The sequence below is a fragment of the Sander vitreus genome, chromosome 9 (genome assembly GCF_031162955.1).
Source record: "Sander vitreus isolate 19-12246 chromosome 9, sanVit1, whole genome shotgun sequence".
Classification (NCBI taxonomy): domain Eukaryota; kingdom Metazoa; phylum Chordata; class Actinopteri; order Perciformes; family Percidae; genus Sander; species Sander vitreus.
This window is the reverse complement of record NC_135863.1, coordinates 6,396,023-6,416,044: the sequence shown is the minus strand read 5'-3', so window position 1 is coordinate 6,416,044 and position 20,022 is coordinate 6,396,023. Positions and strand designations below refer to the sequence as shown.

General features: G+C 39.6%; 1 protein-coding gene across 1 annotated transcript in view; it reads right to left on the bottom strand.

Moving 5' to 3' along the window:
• LOC144522872 (ephrin type-B receptor 1-like) overlaps nt 1-20,022 on the bottom strand; it is an 84,685-nt gene that overhangs the window by 51,585 nt on the left and 13,078 nt on the right. Inside the window, exon 2 of the mRNA XM_078258119.1 lies at nt 612-676. Coding sequence (XP_078114245.1) covers nt 612-676 — 65 coding nt within the window. The remainder of the gene's footprint in view (nt 1-611; nt 677-20,022) is intronic.

Below are 20,022 nucleotides of genomic sequence, written 5' to 3'. Positions count from 1 at the left end.
GAATGAGAGGGGAGGAAGTAGGGGAAGAGGGGAGAGGAGAGGCCAAAATGATTAATGGGTTTACCAAGACCTGACACAAATTAAACTTTCTCTTTCCCTCCCTCCCATTTTGTCTCTCTCTTTTCCTACCTCCCCAATCCCCTACCTCATTCACTTTTTTTCCTTTCCTCTACCTTGTTCTTTTCTGAAGAGAGACAACCATTCATCACAATTAGAGCCGATCACCTCAAACACATACACACACACCTATTGTAACCGGCTAGTAGCCAAGCCAGCATTTAGAAAGACCAAGGAGTTCAATAAAGTGGGTGGAAGACCCTATTCTATTGTATTTTTTTTTTCAGCTATATTTTATTTTATTCTGTTCTATTAATGTGTCTCTTGTGGACACGTGTGAGCTACACCTCCCTGGTCTATTGGAATCCATTCTATTCTGCATCAATAGCGGTTAATTGGTGTCACCTTGCAACTGCAATTAAGATTTTGACAGACTTCTTAATGGAGCACTGTAAAGTGTACTCAAACTGCTTTCCCCAAGGGTACACACATGTATACACCTACACACACACACACACACACACGCACAGTACACCTTTGCACATTGTTCTTACTCCGTTGGCAGGGAACGATATCCAGCCGAGCTCAGCTGTCGCTGTCCTTGTATCCATCACTGTCTCTGTCAGACAAAAAGAGAGACAGAGGGAGAAGTGAAGCGAGGGAGCTGCAGGAAGAGGACAGGTATGAGTTTAATTAATAGTCAGCTCAGACACCAACTTTACTACTGCAGTGCATAGTGATGCATGTCATTCATATTCATAAAACCCCACATTACACTGTTTTCTGTAATGCTTCTCCTCCCTCCCCCCCCTTTCATCAAGGAGATAATAGCCACAAATAAACCTAAACAAATGAGCAGGCCTCTGGTTACTCTAAGTATACACTAAATTAATAATGACATATCCATAGACTCTTTATAATATGGACGTAGTATCCATGATGCCACCAATAGGTTTCTAGGCAAATAGGCGGGTTGAATAAAGCCTATGCTTGCTTACTGTGACTGCAGCCCACCTGTCACTTACAGGGGAAGGCCCTTCATTATGCAGAACTTTAAGCCTGAATATAATTTAAACAGATGAGTTATACAAATATTCACCCGCTGAACAGTTGTCATGAAAGGGGAAATTAGCTATAGAGACCAAAACCAAAATTGTGCTTGAACCACACAGAAGGCTAAAACACTAAATGTGCCCTTGTTTCAGGTTGTTTTTTTTAAACATTTAGTTTTTTTAGCTCTCCTACGTTACTTGTGTAGGTGAACTAAACTGCTCTATGCAAAATCTAAAGTAAGCAGACAAGCTAAGAAGCTCAAGCCGACATAAGTAGGGTGGCATGCTGACAACACAGACCCTAGTCTCCCTTTGCCAGACCATCCACACGCTGCAGAGCGGAGGAGGGTCTGGCTACTCCACACAACATTCTGGGATGGGAGAAAAACGTGCTCTGGTTTATTGGCATTTCGGTAACACTTTACTTGAAGCGTAATAACATAACATAAGAGTGACATGACACTGTCATGACACATGAACTCTAACCCTAACTCTAACCCTAACCCTAACTTATGTCATCAACGTTAATGACTTGTTTATAATGTTTATGACACGATCATGACAGTGTCATGTCACTCTTATGTAGATACCTTCAAGTAAAGTGTAACCGGCATTTCTTTTAACCAATCACAATCGTCTTGGGCGGCGCTGGGCGCCGCACGGAGCCGCTGCAAAATAGCCATGCGAGAGAAAACTCAGACTGGACAGATAGTCTAGCTAGCTGCCTGGATTTACCCTGCAGAGATCTGAGGAGCAGTTTAACCATAGTCGACATAAATCGACCGGAGTTTATAATTCCAACACAAAGAAAACGGAAGGAAACGAACATCAGCGAAAATGCATGCATCCGGCGGAATTTCCTGCGGCACCGGAGCAATCCCGGAAGTGGAAAGTGAAGGATATAGACTACACAGACCCTGACAGAGCCCTTTGTAATAATCAAGGTGAAAAGATTCAACGACATCACACCACCAGGCAGCCGCCGGCAAACAACACCCCTTGATTCTTGACATGCTCTTCTCCTCTTGCACTCTTTCATTCTGTCACCCTGCCTCTCATTATCTCGCCCCCCACCCCCTTCTCCTCACATCCTCCCCACCTTCATCCTCTCCTTCACTCTACCTCCCTGTCTTTTATCTCCCACCTCTACCTTGGGTGCTTCCTTTTTTTTTTTTGCCAGCGAGCGAGCCTAATTACAGCAGAACCCAGTTTTGCAGTTCTCTCTTGGGAATGAAGGTCGTTTGGAAAAATGAAATCCTTGTCACGCGAAAATGTAGTCAACTATCAAAATCTTGGACCAAAGCTTATTCAAACGGTGACAATTGTCACTATCTAATTTGTAGCTTCAGTGCATTTAGTGGCATGTTGTCAACAAAGATTTTCAAACACCGACCCAGAGCAGAATAAAAACCCAGTTTATTTCTGCCATGCATATTTTGCCTGTTCAGATGTCTTTGAAGTTTGGGTAAAAAAAAATGAGGCTAAATAGAAAAATGGTAATATAGAGAGAAATCCACAATGTTGACAGAGGAGATGTTGGAATAGCTCATGTAGTCTTCCAAGCTATACCTTCCAGCAAAGTCTTGCAAGAAGGGATTTGATATAGGGCTTTGCTTAAAGAATAGAGCAATAGCTTGCTCAGCCATACCACCATATTTCTGGTTCAAAAACAGGGTGTTAAAGGCATATTCATGCACTTTTAGCATACAGTATTACAGTATTTTTTTATACATTCAACTTTTATTTTATATTGAACAAATATAAATGAATAAAAATATAAAATCTGACCAATTGTCTGATCATTTTTCTGGGCTACAACTAACGATCATTTACATTATTGATACATGCTCCAAGTTTTCTAGTGTCCTGGCCATCACAGCAGCACCACATAAAACATACGTTTCAAACATGTAACGCAGACACGGAAAATGGCAAAAATAGTGAAAATGCTCCGTTAAGCACAAGGTAACGAGCGTAAACTTATTTGCAACCTCCAAAGACATTTCATTTGCATATTGGACAAATAAAAGCATCAAATCCTTACATTTGAACCGGCAAATGTTTGGCATTTTTGGCAAAAAAACTATTTATTTATATATTAACTAATTATCTTTCGATTAACGATTAATTGACTTGTTGACTTGTGACTTGTTTCAATTCTCTTTATATCTTTGTACAATTACAAACCACTTGTCCAGAAGTATAAAAACAGCATAACCAAACCATATCAACATGCCTTGTGAATTCTCAGTTTACATAAAAGAGAAGAAGTCTATACTGGGCTTATTAGAGTGCATCAACTCATCAGTCTAATTAACAGCGCGCAGCGCACACCTCTCCGTCCGTGCATAATAGGGTATACTCTCCGATCAGCCTAATTACTTTTGACATATTGGAGGCTGTGATAGCACTGCGCCCACCTCCCCCGCAGTGTTGCACCTCCTCAACCAACGCAACACCAATGAACAAAACCAAAGCCAGTTTATGGCAGAAGAAACAGCAGGTAAATCTGTAGGATATTGTAGCAGTCAAAGAGGCTGTTAAATCCTTGTTGTGGCCCAAGAGGGGAAACTAAAAGTATTTCCATCACAGACTCTGAATTAGAAGTAATTTTACTGGTTCACTGCCTCCTCCTGTTTAGTTTTTCTCTATATGTATGCATGTGTGTGTGTGTGTGTGTGTGTGTGTGTGTGAGTGATGTATAAGTACAGGTGGTCAAATGGCAAGTGAGGTTTATCCTATGTTAATTAGCCTATTGTGTTCTTAGTAGATTAGTCTATTCAAAGACTGCAAATTAGTGCTGATTTATATGCCTCTGAATGTGTGTGTGTGTGTGTGTGTGTGTGTGTGTGTGTGTGTGTGTGTGTGTGTGTGTGTGTGTGTGTGTGTGTGTGTGTGTGCTGTATATACTGTATGTGCCTCTGAGAGAAATAAAGAAAGCACGCCTGGGAGCATCATACTCGTGATTAAGGAAAAACACCGAAATACCACGCACACATGCACATACACACCAGCCAAACACACGTTAAAAGCCCTCCTGGAGTGAAAGACATCATACCGCCCGCAGAGACAGCTGTTGACCAATCAGGTTTTGAAGTAAAATGGCACAGCATCACGGAAGGACAACTCAGTCAGGAGCACACATACACACACACATTAAGACGCAGATGTGCACTTGCAAATATCAAATATACTTGGGGCTATACAGATGACTATGCTCATACACAAATATTAACTCAGACAGAGCAGCTTTTCTGTTACTCCAACCCCACATGCCCCCAAAATCAATAAGGAAGACAATTATGAGGCAGGGCACTCTGCTCTACAAATCAAAAAAAAAAACTCTTTCACACATGTAACCTTGGTGAGCATTTACCTCTCCACAGGAAGTTATGAAATTCAAATTAAACACAGGATGAACAGCTAAACAAAAAGATGGCTTGGATTATAAGAAAGAACAAAAGAAAGCAAGCATATATAAATCGTATTAAGTTTCAGCTCCTGACTGAAATGTTTTTCTGCATTAGGCCCACAGGAGCTCCAGCAGACTCAGTATTATACTCTAATGTCTCAATACTGCTACTTCTCTGCACACAGTTCCCTTCAGCCAGACTTTGGCTTGTACACAGCCTGCAAAGTCTCGCCCGATAATTTTCACATTCAACATCAATCTGAAGTACTGGCTAATGGGCTGACCCTGTTGTCTTAAAATAGTCTGCTCAGCAGTTCAAAAACACATTGTATCAGCAAAAAAAAGACATAACTATGCAACGACATTATTTACATGAGGAGCCGCGGATGTTGCGGACAATACCGCTACAATAGCATGACACCATTATTAAATTAAATTAAATTAAAGAGAGTTTGGTTTGGGGGGCGATTTCCCTTTTTATCCACTTACCCTGAGTTGAACTAACATGTACTGCTACTATTTTAGGTGCAATTTGAACTTATACTAAATGGTATATTACCCTGAAAATACTACATTACTGGATGTCTATGGGATCAGTAGCAGCTCTACTTTAACAGTAGGGATTGTTAGTCTAATTAAATTACATTTTGTATCCAATATACTTCCTGTTGTGTATATCTCTATTTTCGATAAGCATCTCTTTAAAAGGGGTACAGTTTTTTTTAAAGACTGGTCAAAGTAGAAACAACATTGGCTGAGACATCCTCGTAGTCCCTAGTATGGGTGAGGCTCCAAAAAATGCCCATGTCTTTCAAACTAATTACATTACTACAACATTAAGACATGCAAGTGCACTTTAATACCTGATGCCCTGATAAATGCCCTGTAAATGTAACGATTATCGACTAGAGGTAGAAACTGTCTAAGCCTCTGTGACTAGTCCACTAAGTTTAGGAAAACAAAAATAAGTCACATGTTCTGCTGACAATATCTGAGATGACCATAGGTTGTACTGCATCACATTTGTCAGTCCCTCTCCCCCTGCTAACTTTTCCTGCTAATACTGGTACTAAGTTCCTTCTTGATTTATATTCCTCTTTGTGCTGCACAAAACAAATCAGACACATGGGGCTATTGGTCCTTGTGTATTAATAGCTAATCTCTGTTTATTTGCCAACCTGCAACCTGACAGTATATTAGAGATGAACATAAAGGACTCCAAGCCAAATAGTTGAACTTTTGATAAAATGATAAATCTTGTTAACAATGCCTCTGTATTGCACAGTTCTTTCCAGTTAAATGTCTTCCTCTATACTTTTATTTGATTACTTGAGTGACCTGTGTTGACAAATCTTACTGCTTCATGTGGCTATTGGCTTTGTTCCCATTTTCCTTTTTACTAGAAGTGATGTTTTTTTTTTTTTAATAAAGTCGTGTTTGTGTCAAGAGCATAATCCTGACGATAAAATATTCCTGTGTCAAAGTTCCACTTAAGGTTGCTAAATTGCTCTTTGTGGTGTAAGCTTTTGCTCTCAGTTTCCTAGCTATTAAATTAGGTGCTATGGCTCTTTAAGTATTTTGGGTTTCAGCTACTGTCAGCTATTTATGCACATTTAAACTCCTTTTACCAAGAGGGGTAATTCAAGCACCTCCGTCTCTGCTAAAATATAGACTATGGCACACACATCATTCTGAATAGAGCAGTTATGATAAACAGCATGCAATACATTATAAAGTTACATAATAGTAGTAAAAATGGGTTTGAAGAAAGTCCTTAAATAACTGAATATGAGGAAAGAATCAGAATCTAGTATTCTGTTTCTTCTTAAGTTTTAGCAAATATCAATTGCTGAATTGGTCATTTGATATAAGTGGGCCTAATACAATAGTTATATATTGCTTTACTTCATATTTATGGACCATAAAGCCTGTAGCTGTAGATAATGATGTAGAGGCCTGATTTAAACTTCTTTGTAGACAACACCTATTGACTTTACGTGTAAGCCTACTAGACTTTCAATATATATATATATATATGTTGTTATTTATCATTGTGACTATGTGATGTTAGAACTGTGCTGTTATTGTCACAGATTCCACCAGTGGTTTAATTAAATCAAACTGAACGGAATTAAAGCAGCACTAATCCAACATTTTAACAATGGAGCAGATAACTATGAGAAAAGAAGTCGCACACAGTGACAAACTCGCAGACAAAATTATTACCTGACTCAGTAGTTTCCCTCAGCTCCGTGGAGCATTTTACCCTCTTTTGGCTCATTTGTTTTAGTTTTACGGTCAGCAACTTTTCATTGTCATTATTTTTCCCAGCTGCAGCAGACAGCTGTTTTCCTAAAGCCCCCTGTATGCTACGTGGCCAGCACCAAGCATTAGACAATGTTAGCGACTAGCTGGTGAACATAGTAGAGCATTAAGAAGCTAAAGAGACAGATATTTCCCACAGCTGTTGGTGAAGGCCAGAGCTAAAAGGAGAGTAAATATTTTACTTACACTCAGTGACCAGGGGTCTCATTTATAAAACTGTGTGTAGGATCCTTACTATAAGTGTACGTACGCCCAAGAGCCCAAAATGGCGTACGCCAAAAAAAAGTCAGATTTATAAAACCGTGTGTACGCACATCTGTAAGCAATGTTCCCTTTATAAATCAGAGATTACCTACAAGTGTGTGTACGTGAATCAGCCTCTTATCCCGCCCTGTATACGCCCATTTTTACCCATAAATAGTCAATGCAAAGCACCTCGTGAATGCTGATCAGTATATGAATGACACTGGCAGTTGTTACACTGAATCATGAAATCATGAAAACTTCTCAGAATTGCTCGGGGACAGCTTTGATATACTAGACGTATATAATAAGATTTAACAGAACTATATATTATATCCAAACAAGCCTTAGTGATAAAATTGAAGATTATATATAATATTCATAAAAAAAACACTTCTCTCTGACATTTCCCTCTGGAAACAGCCGGTTTCCCCCAGAGTGGCAAGAACCTGTAACCTATTTGGACCGGGATGGCACGGTTCCGGCGCGATGCCCTCTCTACTGGACCCAATTCAGTACATAGATCCAAGAGCTCAGCTTTAGGGAATCTAAATGGGCATATTAGCCGGTCATTGTCATGGTCCCTGAAGTCTCTTTTTCTCCTGATTCTTCCATTGGGGGTTAGTCCTCCTGCAGGGCCAGCAGTGCCATCATGCAGCATTACGCACGGGGGTCACCACAGTATTTATATGTTTATAACAATTTGTGATTGTTAACACCTTGCCAAAAATCACAGCATTAACTAGTGGTATCCCCCACCCCGAGATACAATTTGAAGATGAAAGAAAGTGTAACAGGCAAACACACTTTTCTTCATTCAGGTTTTGTCACAAACAGTATTAAAGTTCGGACCGATAACGAGGACATTAGTGTAACGATTGCACGAGAGCTTAACGGCTGTATTTCCAGACTTTGACATTTGATGATATATGCACAGTATTAAAGACAGATATTTAGTTATTTACACTGTGTTATGCAGTTATCTAATGTTAGGGTATTTGATGCTATCCTGTATTCCATGCAGTCGGGCCATCTCCTCCTGTGTTCCATAGCGGACAATGTGACGGCGAGACAGCGCCGATTAAACATTAATAACAAATTTTTATTTAAGATTTGAGTTGGAGGTGTTGGAGTTATCACTCAGTACAAGCGCAAATAACACTGCTGGATTTAATCTTCATGGAAACGTGGGCGATGTGGAGTGAAAAAATGTGCGTGAGGCATCAATACTTGAAAATATTACGAGTAATCGTTATTCCCACATTTACTTTCTGCAGTCTGACTTCAGTTCACCACCTCACCATCTACGTCGCCAGTTCCTATTTTGTCTCCAAAATGTGTGTACGCATGGGTCAGAGTTTGCGTAGAGGACCTCACATTCTCCCGTCAAGTTTGTTTTTTATAAATCACAACCTTTGCGTGGGAAGTGGCGTACGGACGTTTTCAGCCCCGTTTTGTGCGTATGCCACGTTTATAAATGAGACCCCAGAACAATTGCTCCAAATGAATGCTAATGTTGCTCAGCATCTCCCAGATGTGTAAATAGACAGCTGCTTCGCTAACTTACTCACCATTTCAATTTCATGAGTTGATGTCAGTGTTGGATTTACAGCTTGTTCAGCTCTGCATGTGGCCAAAAAATTCTTTTTACGATATTATTTATATTTCTTCAAAACATGGACACAGATTTAAAGACATCCATCCATCACATGCATTTTAGACGTTTTCAGGCCAAATGTGCCCACAAAGCAGTGTGCTCTCACAGCTACAGATCTGTAGGATCAGATGTGTGCACAAGTATAACCCATGCCTTGAGATATCAGGTTGTTTTTCTCATTGCTGACACGTCGTTGTTGTGAATGGAAGCTGGGAGAGGCGCAGGTTAAAAAGAAAAACCAAGCTGTCACAAGAGCACTTATCTGTGTCACAGTTTCTTAGTGAACAAGCATCTCACACAAAACACACGCACACACACATTTTCAGTCTCAGACTTTGTGGTCCCTGTCTTTGTTTCTTTCTCTATCATGTCCTTTATGTCTCTCCCTCACCCTCTGATTTCACCCCTATCACATCTGTTAACAGCCTTGACCTAGAAAACTTGTGGTGTAATGATTTCACTTGATGAAAGAGGACATGCTCGTCACTGTTGGAAAACATAACGTATCATCGCTCTACTACAGAAACCTTCTATCTGAAAAATACAGTCTTTAAAAAAGCAGGGCATGTTTGTAGCTTTAAAACACAGAAGATGTATCGTTGTTATCCAGAATACGATTGCTTGTCACAGTAGAGGCTTGCCACTATAAATACAACTGCAACCTATTGAGTTTTTAGACAACAGGGTGTGCTAGTCACTGTAAAATAAATAAATAACGTATTGTCTTTTAGAAAAAAAGGAACGGAACAACAATAAAACGAGAATATATTGGGTTCTTATTTTTAGAACTGAGCCCCGATGAAGCCTGTCTTTATATCCCTCTCTCTCTCTCTCTCTCTCTGGTAGAAAACTTAACACGGAACTGCCACTACCACAAAAAGAAACGTGCACAGACACGTGCACACGCTCGCTCAGGGACACAAGTGTTGTGTGAAGCATCCAGTCTGTCAATGTGGCAGAATCCTTTGTGCTTAACACAAGGGGAACAGGCCTCTATCTGACATGCCCTGTTTTTTCAAGGAGAGTGACGCCTGTAGACGCCACATTAGACATTGTCACATGTCGGATCGTTTGTTAACCTGATTGTTCAGTGCATTGATAGGACTGGTAATTCAGAGGGCTACGTGAGTGGGCATGGGTGAGGCTGATATAACTTCTGTAGGCACAAATAAAAGTTGATGTGCTCACTGTGGAACATATGGTGAATTGGATGAGCAGCCATGTGTCCTCTTTTGTTAAATAAAAACAGGTAATATTAAAAATCCAGTGAGGAATGTGTGGTGGGGTTGGAGGACAATGAATATATACATTACTTTATTTCAGACTTGATTTCTAAACTCTGAATAGAGTGTCTTCAATGTGCAGGAAGGCTGTCAGCATATATCTGGAGGCTCAGTGAGGGAAACCCAGGTGAAAGAGGAAACATCTGTTGAACTCATCATAGAGGATCATTTAATTAATACTGAAGCAAGAGATGCACCAATCCCAATACTGGCCAATACTGGCTATTTAGCAGATTGGCTATCGGCCATATTTGATGTGCAAGTGCTTCACAATGAATGCTTTTCAATGTGAAAGCAGTGGCAGCCCTTACTGTTAAACCTATGGTGTCGTCGACAATTTTTAGTTAGCATTGCCCTAAAGTTACAGATACAGCCTCATGTTTTTGGAAATATGTTCCATGCAGTAAGGAAGTGTTACAAAGATCTGGTAAACAAAAACAGCAGTGGTTAGGATTGGTAGTCGGTATCAGCAGATACCATGAGCTAAGGGTTTTTGGTATCGCGGAGAAAATAATATTAATATTAAAATAATAATAATATTTAACTCTTGCATTGCACTGTAATAGTGATTAACGCACCCCTCTGCATGTGATGTAGTGGGGTTTGATAGGAGGTTAATACTTTAGGGGTCAAATACGAAGCTTCATGGGTACCTCACTGGTTTCATATTGTACTTCCATAAAGATGGGAAACTCACAAGAGACAGATTAAAAAGGAATGGTCAATACATACAATACAATACGAAGCAGAGATATCCTGATTTTTATTCTATTTTTATTTTATTATTTATTATGTTTGGGTCAAGCTAAAAAAAAGCTTGATCCTACATTTCCCATAATACAACCAATATATACTAATACCATGATGAGTAAACTGCCTTTAAGTGTAAAATCTATGGAGTTCCCCTTTAAGAAGGTATCACTGAATTTGATTTGATATCTTGAGAACACTGTAAATGAAACTACAACTTCAACTGCCATAAAACTCACAAAACTACACGGTAAAATCCATTAGGGCTTTAAGAGCATCAAGAGATTTCCAATGTTTTCACTGTGTGCGTCTCAGAGCTGCCAGTCAGAAATGAAAGAATGAAAGAGTAGGACACGAAATCAGAAGAAGCAGAACTGAGAGCTACACACTGAAGCATTACAGCTCCAAACACCAACATTTAATCTCCAAGCCCCCAACATCAAAGCCCTAATCCCCCACTTTTTTCATCGATCAATTTTAAGTAAATATACTTCCATTTTATATTTTCTTCGCAATTTTGACATGTACACTGACCCATAATTTAGAAACCTAAGGGAGTCCATCAAAGTGGGGAGTCAAAAATAATTTTATATATGACTAATGGAAAAGGACCTAGTAGCTGAATAGAAATTAGCTGAAAAGAAATGGGCCACATTATGTATTGTGTGTTTAAGTACATCTACACTGCATCTCAAACGGCTCATCCTATTCACAAAGAATACACCCACAGCAGCATTACAGCCTCTTACTCTGATGTAAGTGCATTGAGAAAGCAATGTGGTGATGAAAAAGAAGTCCGATCAAATACACATCTCTAGTGTACCGAAGACTGCGACAAGTCAACATGTTCAGCCGAGCCTTCAATTGTAAATCTTTGTGTGAATGTGGTCGTGTTCTTCAAATAAGCTAATTTTTTAGCAAACATCAGACTTGGACAAATATTGCATTTTACAAAATACTAGGGCTGCAACTAGTAATTATTTTCATTATCAATCAGCCGATTTCTCTATTAATTATTATATAAGAGCCCAGGGTGATGTATTCACATTGTTTTGTCCATCTAACAGTGCAAACAAAATATGCAGTTTATTAATAAAACTTGCTGAAACTAGTACCTTTTTAGCATGTTTTCCCATTCAAAATTACATAAACGATTGTCGACAGTTTTTAAAACTTGTCGATTGTTTTAAAAACTGTCCCCAATTACTTTTCTGTAAATGAGCTAACTAATTAATCAGCTAAAATAACTAACGATGCGACCATTTTGTAGGGTTGACTATTGTTGCTTTCACAAAATATTTACACCATGCGATTTTTGATCAAAATAAATAATGTTAATATAATTACTAAGTGGGTAAAGGCAAATAATAGAACAGCTAGAACAGTCTGATAAGTTCAGAAAATGACATCACTTTACTGTAGTGCAGCCTTTAAAACCAGGAAAAGACAACACTTATGCCATTAAGATATCAAAAATATTAGATAGATATCTAGTCTCATGTCACAATATCAATATAATAATGATATATTGCCAAGCCCTAACATATACTCCCATCATTTTTTATTTAAACTTTTTTTTTCTACAGTATTTGTTGAGTCCATATATTTTTTATGTCAGCATCAACTTACGTTGTCAAAGACAGCAGACAAGTACAACATTGCACTTGTTATGCTGTAATTGAGTTATTTTTTGTGTTATTTTCAACCGTTTGACATATTTGACTCTTGCCCTGCCCTACATGTCCACTAAAAGCCAGAATGCAATTTCGGTGTCCAACGTTAATCATTGCTAAAGCATGTTGTTTACTGCATAATGATAAGACTACTAAAAGAGGACAGACAAAAACCCTAAAAGCCTTTTTCACAGCAGAAAACGTCCTCCGAGATCCTGACACCAACTGACAATGAAAACATGACCACCGTCTCTCACTTTTCCATTGTCTTTTGGGGTTGCCAGGTTACACCCAATTTATCTTTAAGGTTCAGGGAATCTACGTTGGTTTTTCAGAGGAAACTGTAGCCTACTGTACAGGCTGGAATTACAAGAAAAGCAGAAGAGTTGGCAAATATGTTGGTATCCAGCAGTGAAATGTCAAAGTAATTTAATTTAGTAATTGAACATGAATTTACTTTACTGACATTATACCAGGACAAGCTCGACCTGACAAGCCAATCAATACTTCCAAAAATCAAAACACACCACCAAGCCGACGTACCAGTTATAATCGCACACCATCCCCCACCATACCGATGGGATATAAGAAGATAATTAAAAACAAGCAGACTCCAGCTTTGAGCATTATATTGTGAACTTTCATTTTCCTTGCTTGGCATAAAAGAGGTTGTCTAATCATCTAATTTGTATTCTATTAAGGCAGACCATTAGTCACAGATCTGTTTATCATATGTCAGCATGTGTCTCCGCTTGTCTCCCCGGAGACAGCCAGAGAAAGACAGAAATGAACAAAGAAAGAAAGAAAGATATCAGCTGACCACATGCTACCATGCCTCTGCTGTATCTCCCCTGACAGCTTCCATCTATCAGCGGGTCAATCTGTTGACAGATGTTTTGCCGAAGCCAGCCTGGAAGACACCGGCTCACTCAGTGAGACACCTTATGCTAACTTAGAGTGTGCAACCTGCCTGAGAGACACATGCTCGCACAGTTTGAAGCTTGGTCATGTCAGTGTGGAGCCTCGCGCTAGCAGACTCTCTGTAGACCACAACGTGAGGGTGGAGTGTCTGCTGGCACGACCCCTGAGAGGAAGAAACTTTTGCAGCGCATGAGGCAGCCCTGGGTTGGTGTTGAACTGTATTACTACACATTATTAATAGAGAGTCTATTAGAAAGATCAGAATTTCATGCATAATCAATAAATCATTTTTATATGTCGAGGCTTTGAGGTCTTGAATTTCTGCAATTTTTGCACCAACACCAATACAATGGAGGTAAACGTTTGTGGTGCACACACTGAAAAATATCCACAGCTAAAACAAATAATTGATTAGTCAATTGATCGGGCAACCATTTTGATAACCAATGAATCATTTTAGTCCTTTTTGTGGCCATAAATGTCATACATTCTCTTGTTACTGCTTCTCAAATGTGAGAATTTGCTGCTTTTATATCAATGTTAATTGAATATCTTTGGGTTGGACTGTTGGTTCAGATAAACAAGACATTTGAAGACAATCATTTGTGAATGACATTTGTCACAGTTTTCTGACATTTTATAGACCAAACAATTATCAACTTATTGAGAAATCAATTGGCAGTCAAAATAATCATTACTTGCTGCCCTGTAACACCTAGTTTTTGGAATCAGCGTCTTTATTAAAATAATTATAATAAAAGGTATAAACCTTTGCGGATTGTTTTTGGCAGAGAAACTCAACCTTGATCAACAGAAAATCTAATCATGTCACATTACTGAGCAAACTGTTTGATTACTAACCAATTATTTCCAGAGGATACTAAAACACAATACCCACCCGAGCCACAACCTGTTCACCCTTCTGCCGTCTGGCAAGCCACACAGAGGTATCTGCCGCGGTTCCAGACAACAGAGCAGCTTCTTTTCCTCAGGCTGTGAGACTCCTCTGCTCCACAGCATCCTCTGCACTCCACCATACATAAATGACATGGAACTTTCTGTTATGCCGGTTTTGCACATAACTATATTGTCTCTCTATACGCAACCTAATTCAACATCAAAAGTCATATTAGACATCATCATGTCATTATGTCATATCATTTTTTAAATACTATTGCACTGACCATTTAGCCCCGAAGATGACCGGATAATTCAACAAGGGGACTCACAGATTACCCTTTAAAATGATATTAAAAGTTTAGAAATGAACATAAAATATATCATTAAACTGCTTCTATGAAATGGTAGTTGCAAATTATTCCAAATTAAATTTGATCATAACTGTTCCAAACAGTGGAATGGTTTTTGATTGCTGTATGAAATGCTTTAAACATGTACCATTTATATCTCCTCTTTCTCATTCAAATGCTGAGAGGCCACTTTTAGGCCTACACATTTTGGAGAGGTGCTGCGAAAGCAAGTGCCAGTACAGAACAGATATGAAAAGCTCTTCAAAATCCATGTCTCTGTTCATACACTCACCAGATTTGTGTCACAGAGGTGAAGAGCTCAAGATTGAGCCACGAGGTGTAATTTAAGTAGCCTAGTCCGCCAAGGTCACCTGTGTACCGTGAAACGCCACAGCTATTTTCTGAGTCAGTGAGGATGATTATGTAAATTCTGCATGCAAGCTAAGATAAACCAAGCATACCTAAACAATGTCAGCAATGTGAGGGATATGTTTGGTCGTGGGAGGGGAGTTTTAAGTTTGCTCCTAGAGATAGAAACATGAGGAGGATCAGTTGCTGAGGGGGGGTTTGAGGAACGAGAGACAGGGGTTCAATTTTCTTGCCATAAATCTCAGAAAAAAAACACAAAGTGAAATTTGTTAGCTTTAGTTGACACTCTTTTTTCCTCTGATTTTAGTTGAACCATCAGCAGTGTTTCCATGTCACTTTGATGGGTACCACGCTCATCATCTGGACCTCGCTGATGCAGAGTAAGTGTGAAGGGTATGCCTTTAAGTGTGTATGTGTGTGTGTGTGTGTGTGTGTGTGTGAGGGTCGTCAAAGTCAAGTGTTGGTGTCTAGTCAACCGCATTGCTTCGCTTGAGTGCATTTATACACATACGCACACACACAGAATTTGACCTGCTGTCGGAGATGTGCCCGTGTCTCCTCCTGGATCCACCCTGAGGACTGCAACACTACAGCTGCATCCAACTTCACATTTCCTCTGTGAATCTCTGCTTCCCTCCCTCCCCATATCGACCTCTGCCCCTTCACCGCTGTCTTTTACTTTCTGTGGGTCTTGAAGCACAGTTTGTCAGTGTTCAAGTATAAATTGGGTCCCCGACTGAGTGCTACTCTTTGCTGTGGCCTTCAATAGGTACAGTACACTCTGAGAAGCAGTTTAGAGTAAAGCCTGATCTATGGTTCTGTATGTACGTAGGTAAGCGTATATAGGCCTGACGTGCACCTCCCCAGAAATGTAACTGTGGCGACGCAGACCGCAACAACTGTGATTGGTCCGCTTGGCCGTGGCCTTTTAATGAAAGGGGAGAGAGAGGGGGAATGACAAGCAGCAAAGGGCCACAGGTCGGAGTCAAACACGGGCCCGCTGCGTCGAGGAGTAAACCTCTATATATGAGCGCCCGCTCTACCAACTGAGCTATCTGGGCACCCAAAGGGTTAACTTTTCTTGCTACAGGGAAGACACTTTGTTTCTCCGTCTCCACCGCCAGAGTCGTTATTCGCTCTGGAGCTAACACCTATCACTCTTACTTGCTCTACCACACACTCCACACACACACACACGCACACACACACACACACACACACACACACACACCGGCTCTGCTATTCTCTTAAAGCGATTCACTACGACAGACACCAGCGCAAAGTATAAATCCTCCCAACAGCATAGCCCACTTACGTAGGCTACGACGCAAGCTCTGCATAGGCGTACGACTATACATAGGCCTTCATTGATGTACAAATTGGACTCATAGACTGAATATAAACGACACGATAGCTCCCCCGAAAGTGAAGCCAAAACATCTTGATTTCCCCCTGGTGGCTGGCTTCAGTATAGGTCATAAATATAAACCTCGCCCCCTCCATATTAACAAATGGGACATCGGCCAAACAAAACAATTTACCTACACGTCAAATTAAATTTTACCCAAATATGGTTTCTGTCATTTTAGGTAGTAATTATACCAAAATAACCAGAAGAATTAGTGAAATAACTGGGGGATGCACTGCAGAGTAGTTTGTCTCAAAATGCCTTTAAATTTAAAAACAACGCAAGTTAAACTGAGCCAGTAGTAGTTGTGCTTACGAACTCATGCTATGTAAGTTGAGACAGTGGTACCCCAGGTTTCATTCAGGTCAGTGACCAACATAACTTTATAACCTTTCCAAGCAGAGGAGCACTTTGAACAACTTTGTGCCTCTATGGAAGACAGGAGACGTAACAGCTGTATGATAAGACAGTGCTGCTCAGCCTGCCAAGGCCATAGAGAAACTAAACACATAACACATTTTGTCTCTGTTTGAGACATTATTTTGTCAAACTAAATATTGGTAACAGCTAAGAAAATGTAATCCAATGCAACACCACAAACTACAGTTTTTTATTGGACTGAATTACAATCTAAACAAGCCTCTATTTTTGCTGGTTACTCACTTTAATGTGATATGATAGCTACTGTGTAAAATTCAGAATTTCAGAATTTACAATTGAAGTCAGTGGAGACTGATGTGCGGTGCTCATACTTTAAATACCTTAAAAAATAATAATATAAAAGCATAAGTATTTTGATGGTTGAGTCAAAAGCTCACACAACTGTAGATACTTATGGAAAGAGGCTGCTATATCTTGCTTACTTGTGTATACCTACGTATGTGTTGACAGCTTTACATTTTAAATTCTACAGCAGTCGGAAATTGCCAGGCTGGATAATAAACCTGCTAACAGCCACTCAAACACTAAGAGCTTGTTAAAATGGGTCCCTAGTGGGAGGGACCTGACACTTATTGGCTCTCTGCTCCATATATCAAACTGCAGAGGGCTAACCGCTGGGTTCATCATCTCTGTATTTATGGTCTTTTACTTTGCTTTAACTCATTTTCTGTCCTCCTCTATCCCTCTTTTGCTCTATCCATCTCTCAGGAGATTTGCTATCATAACAGATGTCGTGATCAAACTATATTTGCCCCAGTCGCCTGTCTGCTCTGCCCTGGTTTTTTGCTTTGCTCCATGTTGATGAATATTTTTTAAGGAGAACAAGAAATAAAAAAAACATGAGCACACAAAGCCTGAAATGTGGGGTCATGATACGTGCACTGTTCAAGCTTGTGACATTTTACCAGACAAAAGCCAACACTCAGACTACACGTGTCGGACCTGAACAACAATCTTTCCTTTTTCTTGCGGTCAGTTTCCTTCTGTTCCCTAGCAGAACCACTGAATGCCCCACTGCTCCAGTAGAGCACCTTAGCGGCCAACAGTACAGAAGCCTGTGGCTGTAAAAGGCAGGGTGTGGATGAAGCCGAGCAAGTGTGAAGCTGCTATAAAAGAGCAAAGGCGCTTGGTCAAGCTAGTGTGAATTGATCAAATTTAAACAGAGTTAGAAACACCGGACAGTGTTACGTGTAATGTACTCTCTGCAGATGGAGAACTACAACTATGAACTGGTGTTGCTTTATTTAATCACTACAAATAAAGAGGATAATGCTTTTTTTAAGATAATTTTTTGGCATTTATTTGATAGAACTCAAAACCCGAGCCACTAGGGCTGGGTACCGAAGGCAGAAATGTCTCGTCATTCAATAACTAATTTCAATACATAAGGAGTAAATCTCCTCAGCGTCAGTGAGCCAATAAGCATGCAGCATGCTTCTATCAAGATCTAATAATGTTTGTGATTGAGGAAAAACTTAACGTTACACAGAGATGGGCTCACGTTGTAGGAGCTGAACAATAAATAAAAAGATTTGTGCCGTAATGTGTAATGTTGTAATTTTTTTTTTTTTTTGTTAAATCAGTATAGAAAAAAAGTAACGTTTAGGAACTGGTATCGAAGTCACGGTATTGGTATTGGTAATGGCATATACTGGAAAATATTTGAACGATACCCAGCCCTACGGTCCAATGCAGTAAGGACTGAGCCTTAGTTTATGGGCCACACGCTCAACCAGGTGGGCTACCAGGTTGACCGAGGAAAATGTCTTTTAAACATTCGGAACAAATAACTGATCTGGTCAAAAAGCCAAATCAGTTCTGACAGCTGCTGAAAATGTGAGATTTTCAGGGTTGAGACAATTAGTTAATTGATTATGATTTTGATAATAAATTAATCCTTCAGGTCATTGTAACAAATATTATACAACTACATGTATCTAGATATTACTTGACCTACTGTACCTACTTATTGATTATTCTCTACTGTGAACGTGTAACCTTTGCCCGAACAAACTTTTGTCTGTGCCCAAGCAAGCTTGCCCGATTGTTCCCCAGAGTGTTACAAATGTCACAGAGTGTTCCTGGGAAAGTGTGTTCGGGACAGAAAGTCTGTTGGGGTTAGAATGTATCAACAGATTGTCAGCAGAAAACCTAAATTGAGACATTGAGATAGATGCAATCAAGGGAGGCAGCCTCATCTCCAGGAGATGTTATGCATGGTTTAAGCTTAACCCCTGGGAGTGCCAGCTCAGAGTTCGGTTAGTTGTTGTCTGAAATGTCAAGATGATGAGAAATCACCTTGGCTGAAGGAAGGTTGACCAAAACAAGATGGGACTGCTCCAAGGTATGAAGGCGGTGAGCAGCTTTTATTGGGTTCTAACATTTCTAACTAACCTTTGTTTTGCGTACAATGCTCTGAGCATCACAAAAGTGCAACGTAGTATGTAATATGTAAGCCATTGTTGTCTTCTTCCTCTTTTGTCAAAGTGGAATTGCAAAAATGCCACAACATAATTTATCAAGAAAATAACAGACATTTGCTGCTTCCGGCTTCACAAATATTGTGCTTTTCTCGGTTTTATCTTCGTAAATAAATGATTTTATGTTGTTTTTTTTCCTGTTGGTTGACATCACCTTGGTCACTGGGAAATTGTTAGTGATGGACTTTTTCTTTTTTGACTAAATGATTAAATGAAAGGTTCACACATTTTCAAGTCCATCTTAAAACAATAGTCAGGTGCTTATATAATTATTGAAAGAGATTTTTTCTTGCTGTAATTATTTCTCCTGTTCATACCAGCCATTTAAAGATCCATTTCTAATGCACTTCCAATGTAAGTGATGGGAGATAAAAATCCAAAAGGTCTTCCAGGGGTACAGCCTTTTTTTTTAAGAAAATCTGTCTTCTTGTTACTATTCCTCCACTGCAGCTTAACAGGGAAACACAAAGAGGACATTTAATACTAAGAAGACTGTAATTTTGAAAGATATCAAATTGATTTGCCTTTTCCACCGATCGAGGGCTGTGGAATTTGTACCCCATTACTTACATTGGAAGTACATTACGAGGGAATAAGGTCTTACAGAAAGCAAAACCTCTTTCCTCATTCATATGGGCAATGGAATAATGTTTTACAACAGACTTGGAAAATTGGAAACCTATCCTTTAATCCATTCACTG